This window comes from Canis aureus, chromosome 27 (genome assembly GCF_053574225.1).
Source record: "Canis aureus isolate CA01 chromosome 27, VMU_Caureus_v.1.0, whole genome shotgun sequence".
Lineage (NCBI taxonomy): Eukaryota > Metazoa > Chordata > Mammalia > Carnivora > Canidae > Canis > Canis aureus.
This window is the reverse complement of record NC_135637.1, coordinates 33993362-34008730: the sequence shown is the minus strand read 5'-3', so window position 1 is coordinate 34008730 and position 15369 is coordinate 33993362. Positions and strand designations below refer to the sequence as shown.

The 15369-nt window shown below is 55.6% G+C and overlaps 2 protein-coding genes across 7 annotated transcripts in view; one reads left to right on the top strand and one right to left on the bottom strand.

Moving 5' to 3' along the window:
• Positions 1-9303, top strand: part of PPIL2 (peptidylprolyl isomerase like 2) — a 26775-nt gene extending 17472 nt beyond the window's left edge. The window contains exons 15-21 of one of the 4 annotated variants that reach the window (XM_077874571.1): positions 541-658; positions 5678-5734; positions 6326-6398; positions 6510-6572; positions 6666-6808; positions 7080-7182; positions 7733-9303. In XM_077874571.1, coding sequence (XP_077730697.1) covers positions 541-658; positions 5678-5734; positions 6326-6398; positions 6510-6572; positions 6666-6808; positions 7080-7176 — 551 coding nt within the window. In that variant the 3' untranslated portion in view covers positions 7177-7182; positions 7733-9303. Of the gene's footprint in view, positions 1-540; positions 659-5677; positions 5735-6325; positions 6399-6509; positions 6573-6665; positions 6809-6918; positions 6926-7079 lie in introns of all 4 variants that reach the window. The other 3 variants (XM_077874572.1, XM_077874573.1, XM_077874570.1) reach the window with 3 other exon arrangements.
• The window catches only part of YPEL1 (yippee like 1), a 25957-nt gene continuing 19538 nt past the window's right edge, over positions 8951-15369 (bottom strand). Inside the window, exons 3-6 of one of the 3 annotated variants that reach the window (XM_077874577.1) lie at positions 13908-13951; positions 12899-13007; positions 11977-12025; positions 8951-11762 (exon numbers count right to left, since the gene is read on the bottom strand). In XM_077874577.1, the coding sequence (XP_077730703.1) occupies positions 11749-11762; positions 11977-12025; positions 12899-13007; positions 13908-13951 (216 nt within the window). In that variant the 3' untranslated portion in view covers positions 8951-11748. Of the gene's footprint in view, positions 11763-11976; positions 12026-12744; positions 13008-13907; positions 13952-15369 lie in introns of those variants that run through there. The other 2 variants (XM_077874576.1, XM_077874575.1) reach the window with 2 other exon arrangements.

Sequence of the window (15369 nt, the reverse complement as noted above, 5' to 3'; positions counted from 1 at the left end):
GCCTAGCCAGTTGGGGAGAAGCAACAGGATGCCCTCTTGCTGCCCCTAGAGCCCCCTGGTGGCCTGTTGGCTCCCTGGGCCCAGGCTGTTCCCTCCCCCGCCGTGTGCTGTGAGCGGTAATGACCCATGGCTTTCACTCTTTCACTCTTTCACTCTTTTCACTCTATTCACTCTTTTCACTCTTTAGTCCTTTTTCACTCTTTTCACTCTTTTCACACTTTTCACTCTTTTCACTCTTTAGTCCTTTTTCACTCTTTAGTACTGGGGGTCTTTTTCACACTTTTCACTCTTTTCACTCTTTAGTCCTTTTTCACTCTTTAGTACTGGGGGTCCGGCTCCCCTGCGGGGCTCCCAGCGGGCTGGGTGGGACCTGTGGGGAGAGGGTGGTGAGGGTCCCTCGGGGCCAGGGCTGCCCTCTGAAGGACTCGGTAGTGCCCCTTAGGACTCGGACACATTTCTGGGGCTGGGCTGTGTCCCACTGGTTGCACTTGGCTGGGACCCAGTCGTTCTGGCTGCCAGCCACTCTGCTTCCTCTTCCAGGTGGGGAGTCGTACTGGGGAAAGCCCTTCAAAGACGAGTTCCGGCCCAATCTCTCGCACACGGGCCGGGGCGTCCTCAGCATGGCCAACTCGGGACCCAACGCCAACAAGTCTCAGTTGTGAGTCAGGGGGTGCCTGTTGTGGGGGGGTCCTCTCTCTCAGCTTTGTGGTTAAGGGGCAAAGAGCTCAACCTGAACCCCGCCCAGAAGGTGGGCAGTACCCTAGAAGAGACTCACGTGCCACCCCTCCCCCCACCCTGTGTGCCCTGCGGTGCGTGTCTGTGAAGGAATAACATGAATGGTTGCTCAGACACCCAGGGAGGCCAAGGCCGCAGGAAGCAGGTGCTGGCCCGGGTGGGGGTGGGGGGAAGCCTCGGACAGGCAGTGCCTTTGTAGAAACGGGGAGACTTAGTGAGGGCCCGAGGATTGTGCTCGAAGTACTGTGTCAGATGCCTGGGACACCTGGCCTGGTCAGCCGGGGCGGGGAGGAGAAAGGGCCAGGAGTACTGGCCTGGGCGGCCCGGGTCCTAACAGAAAGGCGGGGGGTTGGGGGTGGGTGAGGGCCCAGTGGGAGTGAGTGTGGGGAGGGGAGGGGCCAGACCCAGCCTGGCAGGGCAGGGGTGGCTGCAAGACAGTTTCCCGGAGGGCCCTCACCTGTGCGCAGGACGGGGGAGGTGGTCTGTGCAGCGTGGGGGTCGGTGATGGTGCATTGGGGGTGGCAGCTTTCCTGCACGTTTGATGGGATTCCCTTGCAGAACCGTCCGGCTGGGTGGAATGGGGCAGCCCAGGCAGCCAGGGTTTCTCTTGGCCTGTGTGTCCTTCTTTCTCTGGAAACTGTAGGAGTTCACCTGCCTGCATTTAATTATTTTTGATTTTTAAAAATCTTTGGTTTCTGCTCGCTCTTTGCCAACTCTTTCCTTTTTGCTCACTTTTTATGAGGAGGTTTGTTATTTTTCTTCAGTGCTTTTAGTTAGGCATCTGTATTCAGGATATTTCTATTTAGAAAGATCCCACATAATATTTTAAAATATATTCCAGTATGTTTCTCGTATGGTTTTTAGTTGTACTGAAGGGAGTCTACCCTTAGTTCTTTGGTTTGTGGGATCTCCGGAAGTTTTGGAAGACTTTAGTTGTTTGAGGTAGGAAGGTTTTAATTTTTGTATTATATATTTATACACGGTTTCTGTACATGTGAGCCAACTATTTTGTTTTCCTCCAGTTGTGCTAGTATCACTAGAGAGTAACCCCTCCTTTTCCTGGTTTGGTTGCAGCCCCACAGCTGACTCACCTCTGCTGTGAGGTTGCCTGTCTGAGCGGTGGTCAAGTGTGACTACTCGGTCCTGGATACCACAGGCACAGGGGAGCAGGGTGGGGCTAGGACCGCCCGGACCCCAGGTGTCCTCTCTCGAGAGGGGTCCCCACAGAGTACAACACCTCCCTTTGGTACCCTGATGGTCCCCTAGCTTCAGTGACTCGTTGCAGGTGATTTTCCATAAATCCTTTACATCCTTTACGGAGTCCTTCCTACGGAGGAGGCGCTCCTCCTGGAGGTGTTCTGGGAGAGGCCTGGCTCCTTAGCCTCCTCTTCTCGGGCACATGTTACCTTCTTGTGTAAATCGGGGTCCCATTCCGGGTTCTCTTCTGCTCCACGGCCTGTTTGTTATTCCCACACCATCACACCTACTCAATCATACTTGCTGTCTATAGGAAGTTCTAGTAGGTGAGTCCACCCTCACTGTTCTACATTGTGTTTTGCCTTGATTTAGTTGTTTCCTCTTTAATATGAACTTTAAGATCATTTTTGTTTTTATTTATTTTTTATTTTTTATTTTTTAATTTTTATTTATTTATTTATGACAGTCACAGAGAGAGAGGCAGAGACACAGGCAGAGGGAGAAGCAGGCTCCATGCACTGGGAGCCCAATGTGGGATTCGATCCTGGGTCTCCAGGATCGCGCCCTGGGCCAAAGGCAGGCGCCAAACCGCTGCGCCACCCAGGGATCCCGATTTTTGTTTTTAAATATTTTATTTTACTTTAAAGATTTATTTATTTATTCATGAGAGACAGAGGCAGAGACATAGGCAGAGGGAGAAGCAGGTTCCTGTGGGGAGTCCGATGTGGGACTCAATCCCAGACCCTGGAATCACATCCTGAGCTGAAGGCAGACACTCAACTGCTGAGCCACCCAGGTGTCCCATTTAAAGATTTTATTTTATTATTTTTTAAAGATTTAAATTAATTTATATACTTTTAAGATTTGTATTTACTTACTTATTTTTTTTTAATATTTATTTATTTATGAGAGAGGGAGAGAGAGAAAGAGAGAGGGAGAGGGGCAGAGACACAGGAGGAGGGAGAAGCAGCCTCCATGCCGGGAGCCTGACGTGGGACTCGATCCCGGGACTCCAGGATCACGCCCTGTGCCAAAGGCAGGCGCCAAACCGCTGCGCCACCCAGGGATCCCCAGATTTGTATTTATTTATTCATGAGAGACACAGAGAGAAAGAGAGAGAGGCAGAGACATAGGCAGAGGGAGAAGGAGGCTCCATGCAGGGAGCCGGATGTGGGACTCGATCCAGGGTCTCCAGGATCACGCCCTGGGCTGAAGGTGGCGCTTAACTGCTGAGCCACCCAGGTGTCCCAAAAGATTTTATTTTTTAAAGTAATCTCTACACCCAGGTTGGAGCTCAAACTTATGACCCCGAGATCAAGAGTGTGTGCTCCACCAGCTAAGCCACCCAGGCGCCCTGAACTTAGAGGTCATTTTATCTAGAGCAGAGTCTATGGGGATTCTAATTTGGAGTGACGGGACATTGATATTTTGAAAGGATAGACGTAGGACATCTTCCATCTAAGGATGTGGTTTGACTTTCCCTGAGGGTATATTTTTGGTCTTTTAGTATGGTTTTAGAGGGTTTTTCCACCCAAGGCTATTCTTTAAGGATTGTATACTTTGATATTTTTGTGATCAGAATTCTTTTCCAATTCTGTTGCTCAAATAGAGAAAGTCTGTTTTATATCTAACTACTTTATTAAATTCTCTTATAATTCAAATAGTTTTTATTAAGAGTGTCTTAGGTTTTCTAGATAGGTGGTGGTCCTCTCTCTGGTGTGAACACCAGTCAGCTCACATCAGGCCTGTAAGCAGAGGACGTGGACATCCTGCTCTCCACGTTATGTGCTGTTTTACCATCTGATCAAATTTATTATCGTGCTACTTTTTGGGAGAGGCTGTGGGATTTCCAGATGCTTTTCTCTCAGCATCTGTTCCTATGGTCAAGATGGTTTTCTTTTCCTTCTGGAATCTGTGGGTATTACCTCTGGGTTGAGCAGCCTTGCTGTCACAGTTTTGGCCTGGAGTAAACTGGGCCAGTCTTTGCCATGCTGGGAGGTCCGCCACATACTGCTGCCCTCACCCGGGACCCGGATCTGGCTGGGCGGGCCTGAGGCCCAGCACGCACAGCCCGCATGGTGAGCCTGTCCTCCTCGCTTTGTGGCCTGAGGTGGCTTAGCTTACAGTGGGCTCGGCTGCTTGGTAAGGTAGCTGGCCAAGGACAGCTTCTGCGGATCCTTCGTGCTCATTCCTTAGTTGCTTCCACTTCGTGGGCCACCTGGGAGCTTTTCTTTTGCCAGAACATAACTGGTCCACCTCTAGATTTCCAGACTTGTTTCCGTGGCATCTCCCTTCCCGTCCCTCACTGCACCTGCCTGCCCGCTCTCCTTCATGGTTTGCGGAGGGCTTCTCTGGTTTTACTTTATGTAACTTGCCTCTGTTTCCATCTTCACTGGCTTCCTTCAGTGTTTCTCCCTTCTCAGGCTTCCGTCCAGCCCTCCACTGCTGTAGACCTCCGAGTCTCTGCCTGCTGACAGCTCGCGCTTCCCCTCCTCTGTCCTCTGAGGTCAAAGGACTAATCGTAGACTTGGCTCACTCCTGGCGTGTCTATCATTGTTTTTCTCTTCCCTTCTTTTTTCTTGAGGACTATTTCATTCCCTTTTAAGCTTCCCGACCTGTGTTAGAAACACCCGGCAGAGAGACCCACATGGTGGCCAGAGTCCAGGTGTGTGGTTGTGGGTGTGAACGTCTGTGGTGACTCGCCCACGGGCTGTGGCTGGTCAGGCCGGGTGGGCTCTGAAGGAGTGCTGTCCCTTGCCGATTGCTCGTGCCGTGGGCTGTGGGGATGTGGGCAGCAGCGCGTGAGGTCCCAGGAGGGCTGCCTGGCCCACGCCACTTCCTGGGGGTGGCTTCGTGCCCTGGGCCCCCCCAACTCCCCCCTGAATGCTTCTTTCCATCTTGTTAGATATGTTCTGTTCTTTTACTTGGAGCTTTCCAGATTTTTGAAGTTTGAGGACCTGCCTGTAATGGCACATGCCTAGACTTGGGGTTCCTTTAACTCAGCCTGGTGGTCTGAGGGACATACTTAACTTTCCAGTCAGTATCCGTATGTTCTATTATCCTAATTTAGATTTTCTGGGTACCCTTTTTAAAAAATATTTTTCATTTCTTCCTTTTCTTTCTCCTGATTTGGAAGTTCTGTGTCACTTCTGGTTTTAAGTAGATTTATTTCAAGTCTGCAGTTGGTCTGCCTCCTTCCGTCCCAGACCGACCCTGCCTGTGCCACCCCCCAGCCCACGTTACTAGAGTTGGGCATTTAAATGTCCTTTGTTTTTGCACCAAGTTAGGTGTGAAAATTGATTAGATCGGCATTTATGGATGTTGACCCACGTTCCTCGGTGTCTGCTCCTTTCCTGCCCGTCTTTCTTCCAGTTCATAGTGTCTGTTCCTTCAGAGGCTGTTGTGATGGGACTGGCTCAGGCGTCCAGTCTCCCTCTCCGGCCCTGTCAGCCTCTGCCTGCGGCTCTGGCGGGTCTGTCCGAGGGGAGGCTGGCAGCAGCTGAGGCTGGAGGCAGAGGCTCCCTGGCCTTTCCCGGGCTGCCGTGCCCTGAGCCACCCGGGGAGCTGGGGTCCCGGGTCCCTGGGTGGCAGGGTGTGGAGGCCACTCACACGGGTGAGCTCCGGCTCCCCAGAGCAGCTTTTGGAGGATGTGGATGCCTGGTGCATGCCTAGAAGTCTTGGGGGCTAAGCAGGCCAGGTGGGGAAGCTCGCGGGCTCTTCTGATTGCCCTCCCCTCCTCTCCCAGCTTTATCACCTTCCGCTCCTGCGCGTACCTCGACAAGAAGCACACCATCTTCGGGCGGTAAGAGAAGCTGCCGTGAGGTCCCGGGTGCTGGTGCGGGGGTGGGCTCCTTCCCAGGGGGACCTGCTCACTGCCTGTCCCCTGCGTCCAGCTCAGTGCCCGTCTGCCCACATGTGTCACTGCTGAGGTTCTGGCCGTGGAGAAGTGGGGACCTGGAGCATTTCTCTTGGCCAAGGGGATGTTTGGCTCTCAGCACCTGCCGGCGGCCCTGCCCAAACTCACCCCCCTCGGGTCCTCCTCTAGATGGTTCCAGATCTGTGGTCTGGGCCACATCCTTTCTGTGCTTTTGTTCTGTGAAGGCCCAGATGGTATTTCCAGCTTTGTGGCTTCGTGGTTGGTCACACCCCTTACTCGGCAGTCAGAAGGCACTGCAGCTAGTGTGGCAGCAGCGGGTGTGGCTGAGTCCCGATAAAACATTATGGACAGAGCCGGGTGGCCCGCTGGCCCTGCTCTTATTTCTCCCCCCAGCCCCTCCTCCCTAGGCCATGTGCCTCATCCCTACCCCTCTGCCTGCCAGGCCATGGGGACTTGGCTCTTGGGGGCACCCTGCCCTGGTGCACATTCAGAGGTACCCCCGTCCCTCTGCCACAGGGTTGTCGGGGGCTTTGACACACTGACAGCCATGGAGAATGTGGAGAGTGACCCCAAAACTGACCGCCCTAAGGTATGTGCCAAGGGAGAATGGAGGGACCGCCGTGTGGGCCTGGCACCAGCAGATGGGTTTGGAGGGTCTGCTGCCTCTTGGCGCTGGCTCACTGCCTCCGTCTGCTGCTAGGAGGAGATCCGCATCGACTCCACCACCGTGTTTGTGGACCCATATGAGGAGGCTGACGCTCAGGTGAGGCTGCCACCGGGGAAGGGGGGCGGGGGCCCCGGGGAACTGGCCTGGCCTGCGGGCTCAGGGCCACCTGTTTGCCCTGCTCCACCGCAGATTGCTGAGGAGCGGAAGAGGACACAGCTTGAGGAGGCAGCGGCCCCGGAAAGCACAGTGAAAACCCGCCAGCCCAAGCCGGGGAGCCAGGGGCCCCAGACGTACCGCCAGGGGGTGGGCAAGTACATCAACCCAGCAGCCACGTGAGTGCAGCGCGGGGCTGGCCGTTTGCACGGTGCTCTCCAGGCTTCCCAAGGCCCACAGGCCACAATGTGCCAGTGGCGGGGGAGCACCAGGCTTCGGGGCTGAGCAGTGAGCAGGTGTCCTGGGGGCCACCGTGCAGGCTGGAGATTGAGGACTTGGGTGGGGACTGCGTGGCTGTGACGTCACATGCAGCAGGTGCTGTGGGACGGCGTGGGAGGGCGTGGGCGGGCGTGGGCCTCCAGCTCGAGGAACTGATCCTTCTCTTTCCAGGAAACGTGTAGCAGAGGAAGAGCCCTCAACCAGTACAGCTGTGCCTGTGGCCAAGAAGAAGCCCAGCCGAGGCTTTGGGGACTTCAGCTCATGGTAGCAGCAGGTCTGCCCCTCTGGATCCCCGGGGGGGACTGGGGGCCGGGGGCCTGTGTCCACAACCCCGCGTTTCCTGCCTCGTCACCTGCCCGTCTGACGACACCTCGCTAAAGCTCTTGCTTGTTGCCTGAGGCCCCCTTCCTGTGGCCCGCAGACCAGTCAGCAGTGTGGGTGAGGAGGGCCCCCGACTCTGGCTTTCCCACCCTCCCCCACCCCGGCTGTCGTCGTCTCAGGGACTGTACTCAGTGTATCACCTGGGACCTGGTTACACACACAGAATCGCAAACCCCGGACCTTCCGATCTGGGGACTCGGGGCAGGCTCTGCGCTCCGCTGACACACCTTGGGGGGCTCTCGCTGCCAGTGGCTTGAGGACCCTGCATGGGAGCCTTGCCATTAGTTTCTAAAACCTCTTCTGCTGCCTCTTGCCTGGACTCACTGGGGCCTGGCCACCCACCCAGCAGGGACTCTGGGTGGTCACAGCCATGTTCCCCGTGGGCCTGCTCTGGCCAGCCCAGGTGCGGGCTGCACCCAGGACTTCCTGCCTCTCTGCCTCAGGACAGGCACAGGAGCGCCCGTGGAGCAGCTGTCCGGTTCCTGCTGCTACTGATGGATGCGCCGAAGGCCCTGCCCAGCTGGCGTGACCCCCCCTTCCACCCTCAGGGTCCCTCCTTGGCTCAAACACTTGACCCCTTGCCCTAGCACTAGGGCTTCCAGACCAGCCTCACCAGCGTTTCTGGACTTAAAAAATCCCTTCCCTTTTTATTTTTCTATGTCTTAAAAAAAAAACTTAGCACTTGCTTGCCTGCCCTTTCTCACTAACTGTTCATTCTGGAGCGTGTGCCTGCGTGGCTTCCACGTTCTCGACACTGACACCACTACCTCGGCCTTCCCAAAGCACCTCTACAGGAGCATGGGGATAGCTGTCCACCCCTCACCCCCACTCCCAAGACCTAGTCCTCGAGTCAGCATAGGCCACAACCCCCTCCAGCTTGTCACACTATCGTTCTGAGGCTCTGTCCCCGGTTCTTCCCCTCGCCCAAACCTCAAATCCATCAGTGAGTGTCAGTAGTGGCTCCAGAATTTACCTGGGCTCTGCTTTTTCCCATCTTGGATGCTGAAACCCCAGACCCACTCCTTGTCTCGCCTGCCTCTGTTCAAGTCCCTTGCACACACCCACACAGATGCCATCTGGGTCACCTTCCCAGAGCTCGTCAGCCTGTTGGCATTTTGCTTCCCAGCAGTCAGTGGCTCGCCTCCGTGTGAGAACAAGGTCTGTGCCCCCCACGCACCGTGCCCTCTGCATACCCTGCCTGTGAGTGCAGCCAGGGCCTGGGGCTCTACGGTGACCACTCAGCCCTCTGTGCCCATGGCCAGGCCTGGCCCTCTTCTTCACAACCTCATCACGACCCCTCCCGGCTACATCCAGACATCTGATAGCTGGCGAAACGCTTGTGTCCCAGTGTCTGTGCCCAAAATGCCTCCAAGATCCGGGTTCACCCAGGAGGAGAGGGCTGCGTGTGGTGACAGCCAAGTGAACACATTTGCAGGCCACCAAGTAGTTGCTGGTGGCTCTGGGTGCGGGCAGAGGCCCTGGAGAGGGGGTGTCCCAGAAGGCTTCCCCTGTAGCCTTTGGGGGAGGGGTAGCCCAGGTGACCAGACCAGAGCCACCACAGGAGCTCGGAGACCCTGACCCAACACTCCCAGCAGGAAGCCGGGGCTGTCGGCCGAGAGCAGAGTGCCCGGGACAGGACGTGCGACTGAGAAGGACAGGTCTGACATTGGAAGCTTTATTGTTCAACCTCACACAGACACAGAGGACGGAGGGCTGGACATGGAGGCTGAAGGAGGCTTGTGCACGTGAGCTTGGCAGTCCTGCTCAAAGGGGCAAACCTTCGGACTGCTGTCCATCTGTCCGTCCCTCCAGCTGCGCCCAGTGGCCACACTCACCTGGCCCCAGGCAGGCCCGGGCCACCCTGGCTGCAGATCCACCCAAGGGTCTTTGACAAACAAGGGTTTACATTTCTGTAGGTTGTTCTGGAATTTAGTTTTCTAGATATTAAAACCACTCAGATTTTGTAAGTACCTGGTGAGGTCACCAGGTAAATTAAAGGACTTTTGGAAAAATTCCCATGTCTGATCTTGCCTAGTATCTGACAGATGCCATCAAGAATAAGTGTTAAGGTACAAAAATACTATATATATATGTAGATATAAAACGGCAACAAAACTAAACCACGCTTCTAAAGCAGATGTGCTGCGCCAGAAAACACTACATAGTTTTAAGTTAAATGCATTTATGGTCCTGGCATCCCCTCCCCATTCTTCAAGGACAAAAATACTTTAAATAATTTAAATAAAAGACACAGGATGATATTTACTGTTTAGGGATTTAAAAGGGTGGAACATTCCAACACTCCACCAGCATATCTGGTTGTGGTCTCGAGAATGTCCTTCCCTGGAGCCAGCTCACGGTCTGTTCATTTGGTTTCGAAAGGAGCTTCGATTTTGATTTTTCAGAAGACCAACAACAAAAAAAGTGTTGAGTTTTCGTTGGTATCAGTTACCAAAAACAAAAAAAAACCAAAAAGTACAAAAGAAGGCCTAAGACCACTGGTAAAAATGTTTCAATGCCATCACAAAAGACAATACAAAAACCAAAGTGCTCAAATCAGAGGAGCAGTAAACTTGCCCAGAACATACAAAAGCTTTAAATAGGAGTTCAGTATGTACACGGCTCGCTCAGAAGACCTCGGAGCGCCCTCGGTTTCCGGGAGGAGCCGGCGGGGCGTCGGGACGCGGCCCTGTCCTGCGGCGGGCGAGGAGCCGAGGCGGCGAAGGTGGGTTTAGGCGAGGTTTGCAGCGACGGGTACACGCTCCGCGGCGAAGGGGCGCTGAGGACGGAGGTGCTTGAGTGCCAGCTGGGGGGGACCCGCGCGGTGGCCGGAGCGCCCCCGAAGGCCGCGGCTCAGCGTGACCTTCGACACCGGGGCGCGGGCTGGGGAAGCTGTACCAGGACGGGCCGGGCGCTCGGGGGCTCGACGCTAAGCTGTCCCCGTCCGGCCGGCGCCGCATGGCCCCACCTGCCCGCCTTCCACCCGAGGCAGAGGCGCGGCCCACGGCGGCCTGGAAGGGGCGCTCCGCAGGGACCCGGGCGCCGCCGCCCTTCCCTCCCCGCCCCCCTGGGCCCTTTCCTGCCCCGGGCACTGCCCCCCGCACCGGGCTCTCCGGGCTCTCCCAGGCCCTGGGGCAGCAGGCCGGGCCCAGCGGCCGCAGTCAGGCCAGAACATCGAAAACCAAAACTTAACTGGGAACGGGTTTGGGCCTTTGTTCTCTGAAAATCGGCCAAAACCCTGCAGAGTGCCCTCCCCTTGCAGAGGCACAGGTGGGTTGGAACTTAGAGTACGTGGTGGAGACACAGGACGTAGGAGACGGCCCAGGTCCCCTCTGCGTCAGCTCAAGGGACAGAATCAGTGGGGCGCAGGAGACCCATTTCAACTTATAAAGTTTAACTGTTTTGGAAGTTTAACCTTTCCTGAAAAAATTTTAAAACCATCTCCCAAATCTCAAGTTTGGAAGTTCATCCCGCCGGTCTGGCCTCTTTCGTATGCAAGAGTAATTCTTTTTCTTCAAGTACATCAGAGTAGAAAAGGAGATCCGATCGGACTCGGTCCAGTGCGTTAAACTCTGCGTGGACCACCCCGTCAGCGGCGGACACAGGAGCCCCGCTTCCAGAGCCCTGCCCGGCTGCAGCCCCCCGCACGTGTGCACCTGCGGCCCCCTGGAACGGTCTCTGCTAACGCTCTCGCTTTCTAGCTAAGGAAGCTATTGGCTTAAATAAACAAGATGTTCCATCAGACATATTTCTCTATTTATAGCTTATTATCTAAAATGTGATCAATGGGGTCTTCTAGTTTTGAACAAGGCTTTAAAAAAAAAAAGGTCCCTTGGCTTTTTTTTTTTTTTTTTTTTTGACTTGACTGTTTCTGGAAGATTCCTACATGAGCACTATGCTTTCACAGCTCATCTGCAAGCGGAATAACCCATCTGTAGTTTCACGAATTAAAAAAAAAAAAAAAAAGTGGCCTATAGTATCCTCACTCCAAAACAGGGGAGTGAACTCGCTCTGAAAAGCCCTTAACCCTGTGGTCCATGGAAATTCGGTTTGGTTTTCTATCAGACATGAAAGAGCGCAGCCAAACTCCATCTTAAAGGCATAGCTTAGAAGAAGGTATTAACTAGGCGGTTAAGTCATCAGTCGGTTAATTCTTTCTCTAGAACTTGAGAAGTTAGAAAAAGGTCACGGAAACATTTCAGAAACAGCCATGTACGTGAACAGGACGGAGGCTGGAGGGACACCTTACCACCGGATCGGCCGGGACAGGCCAGCCCGCAAGGTTCAAGTTCAAGAAATACTGTCATCCAGGATGCTCCTACGTCTCCGTTACATTTACAGTCTCTCACAAAATAGTATTCAGAAGAGAACAAAGTTTTCACTTTACTCCCAACCATTGTCTTTGATCATGTGGGCAAGCTCAATAATAAATTTTCCTTCTTTATATTTCTGACTGCTCTCAAAGGCATGTTCCTTGAAAAAGAAAAAAAGTAGAAAGAAGGTTTCAGGGCAGGATTGACTTCACTTTTCAACTTCATTACACTCTTGGCAAAGAAAATAAGCGTGTGGTATGAAGTCTCGCCAGGTGTCCCAGGGTGGAGGGGGGCGCTGTCTGGGTGACAAGCCCCCACGGGGCAGGGGCAGGGCAGTCCCCCGCCACGCGTCACTGCCTTACAGGTGAACTCACGGGGAAGGGTAGTGCCAGCTTGTTCCTGAGCGTCCGTGCGCAGGGGAATCTGGGGGGAAGGAGGAGGAGCGAGGTACTCCCCGCAGGGGCTGCAGGTAGGAGGCAGGCGAAGGCAACTCTCCCGGGCGCCCTGGGGGGGGATGGTTCCAGATGCCGGGGTGGGGGGGGGGGAGAAGGCCCCCCCCCGGGGATGGGCAGTGAGGGAGGAAGGGAATGGGGCCGGGGGCGGCGCGCAGGCCCCCTGGGCCCATCTCCACGCTGGCGGCCGAGTCTCCTCATGTGTGATGGGCAATAGGGCAAGAAGAACCACCGGGAATTCCAGAAAGAGGGAGCACGGGTGGCCTTGCCCGGGCTGATCAGCGCGGCTGCCAAGGGCCACTGCGCCAAGGCGGCCACACCCATGCGGCCAGGGCGCCAGGGACAAATCTGAGGTCAGCAGGAGGGGTGGGGACAACGGGAGCAGGGCATGGGGTAGGGGCAGAAGCTGCCCTGGGGCTAAGCCCACTGTGGGGGTCGGCGGGGTGGGGGGGGCAGGCCTTGGTGGGGGCCACATGGGGTCTGCGGTTGTCACTACCACAGAGTAATGTCACCAGCCACCCTGGGCCCGGCCAGCCAGTGAGTGTCCTCTGCACGAGTGGGACACAGCCCCCATTCCAAGGGACCCTCAGAGGGCGGAGGTGTGCAGGGCGGGGTCGCCTGGCCCTCCCCGCCCCCATCCAGCCAGGCTGTCACCCCCCTGCCCCGGGTGCGCCCAGGTATGACATCATCTTTAACTGGCTCAAAAGAAATTCTATTTCAAGACACGGATTCTTTGAGGCTTCCAGTGGGAGGTCTTAACTCCTTTGCAAATTTTGTTTCCGTCTGTACCGTGTCTGGTTACCGCAGCGAAGTCCGCGCGGTCGCCGCGGGGCCGGGTACTCACGTATTTCCACCCGAGCGTGGTCTTGCAGTTTTCACAGTAGATGTCTGCGACCGCGTGCAGCCCAGTGAGAAGGACCCTCTCCTCCGCGGGGCCGCAGCCCACGTTCACCCTGCAGGGGAGAGGGCAGCGCTGGGGACGCGGTTACAGCCGCCGCCACCTCCAGCCCGGGTGGTTCTTCCTCCAGCAACCGGTCACCACAGGCACCAGAGCTCAATCCCCTGCCTCCCCGCCCCTGCCCACCCCCCTCCGTGAGAAGGAACAGCTGGATTTCCCCGCGGGCGGTGACCCCAGTTCTGCTGTGTGGAGCGCAGTTAAAATCAACACCCCCCCGCCCCGCCCCACAAATGGGTCAAGGCCACACTGCGTGCAAGAGCAGCCCTTCCCCGAACCCCGAAACCCTAGGACTGAGAGAGGAGAATTCCTTAAGATCATATGAAAACACTGGCTCGGGGCAGCCCGGAGTGGGGGGCGGGGGCCAGCGGGTTAGCGCCGCCTTCAGCCCAGGGCCTGATCCTGGAGTCCCGGGATCGAGCCCACGTCAGGCTCCCTGCATGGAGCCTGCTTCTCCCTCTGCCTGTGTCTCTGCCTCCCTCTCTCTCTCTCTCTCTCTCTCTCTCTCTCTCTCTATCTCTCATGAATAAATAAAGAAAATCTTTAAAAAAAAAAAATGGGGATCCCTGGGTGGCGCAGCGGTTTGGCGCCTGCCTTTGGCCCAGGGCGCGATCCTGGAGACCCGGGATCGAATCCCACGTCGGGCTCCCGGTGCATGGAGCCTGCTTCTCCCTCTGCCTGTGTCTCTGCCTCTCTCTCTCTCTCTCTCTCTGTGACTATCATAAATAAATAAAAATTAAAAACCAAAAAACCAAAAAACCAAAAAATACTGGCTCATCCTAGCGCACCGGGGACTCTAGCCACACGCTCGGCTGAGTTGTTAAGCGCCCGAGCGTGGAAGCAGTACGTGACCTGACCATGAACACAGCACGCCTCAAGGCCTCACAGCAGTACTCACACAGAATTGAAGAGGTAGGCTCGTCCCTGACTTCCCTGAAAAGACTGCAAAGAAGAAAAAGTTGTAACAGATTTATTGTGGCAAAATGAAAAGTTCTGCACTTGGTGATGAAGGTGGCAAGACCGTTTCAGGTCACGGAACCCAACGCGAGTAGAGGGGCCGCCTCGTGGAGCAGTTCTGAGCAGTGCTCGGGGGGGGGGCAGTGACCACAGGCCTCTGGGACCCTGCACCCCACAAAGGATTTTCCTTTTAAGTGGCTTGCTGGAATTAGGAATATTACAGGGGCGCTTGGATGGCTCAGTGGGTTAAGTCTGCCTTCGGCTCAGGTCGTGATCTCGGGGTCCTGGGACCTGCACCGGGCTCCCTGCTCCACGGCGAGTCTGCCTCTCCCTCTGTGATCTCTCTGGCTCTTACTCTGTCTCTCAAATATATAAATATTTTTATAAAAAAAGAGATTTATGTATTTATTTATTCATGAGAGACACGCAGAGAGAGGCAGAGACACCGGCAGAGGGAGAAGCAGGCTCTGTGCAGGGAGCCCGATGCGGGACTCGATCCCCAGACCCCCCCAGACCTGGGATCATGCCCTGAGCTGGAGGCAGGTGCTCGGCCCTGAGGCACCAGGTGCCCCGGGGCACTTAGGTTCTCAGCAGGACTTTCATCCTGAGGTGCTGGGTTAAGGTCAGGGCGATTTCCACCTAGCAGGCCTCTGCTCTTCAGGTAATTAGGAAACAGCTTAATGGCTTTCGAGGCTCGTTCAAAGAAGCATCTGGAATCCCTTTCGGCCCACCACATCACGGATCCTCGTGGGCTCGCTTCAGAACGAAGACCGTGGCGGCGCCCAAGGCCGACACCTGCTCAGGGAGGTCACCGAGCCACACGGCTGCGTCCGGGGGCCCCGAGCGGCTATGCCTGCCGGGCCGCCCAGAGCCCGCCTCGGAAGGCAACCAAGAGAGCGGGTACCGTGAGCGGCAGGGGGGCCGGCAGCCGCGGGGGCGAGAGGCCCTGCCTGTGTCACCGAGTCCACTTTACATGATGAGCAGAAATGAGACAACCGCCACTATGACCTAGTCACAACCCAAGTGGAGGGGCGCCCGGGTGGCCCAGTGGTTTAGCTCCGCCTTCAGCCCAGGGCCTGATCCTGGAGGCCCGGGATCGAGTCCCCATCGGGCTCCCTGCACGGAGCCTGCTTCTCCCTCTGCCCGTGTCTCTGCCTCTCTCTCTGTGTCTCTCATGAATAAATAAATAAGTCTTTAAAAAAAATAAAATATAGGGGATCCCTGGGTGGCTCAGCAGTTTGGCGCCTGCTTTTGGCCCAGGGCGTGATCCTGGAGTCCTGGGATCGAGTCCCATGCCAGGCTCCCTGCGTGGAGCCTGCTTCTCCTTCTGCCTGTGTCTCTCTCTGTGTCTCTCATGAATAAATAAATAAATAAATCTTAAAAAAAAACTAAAACCCAAGTGG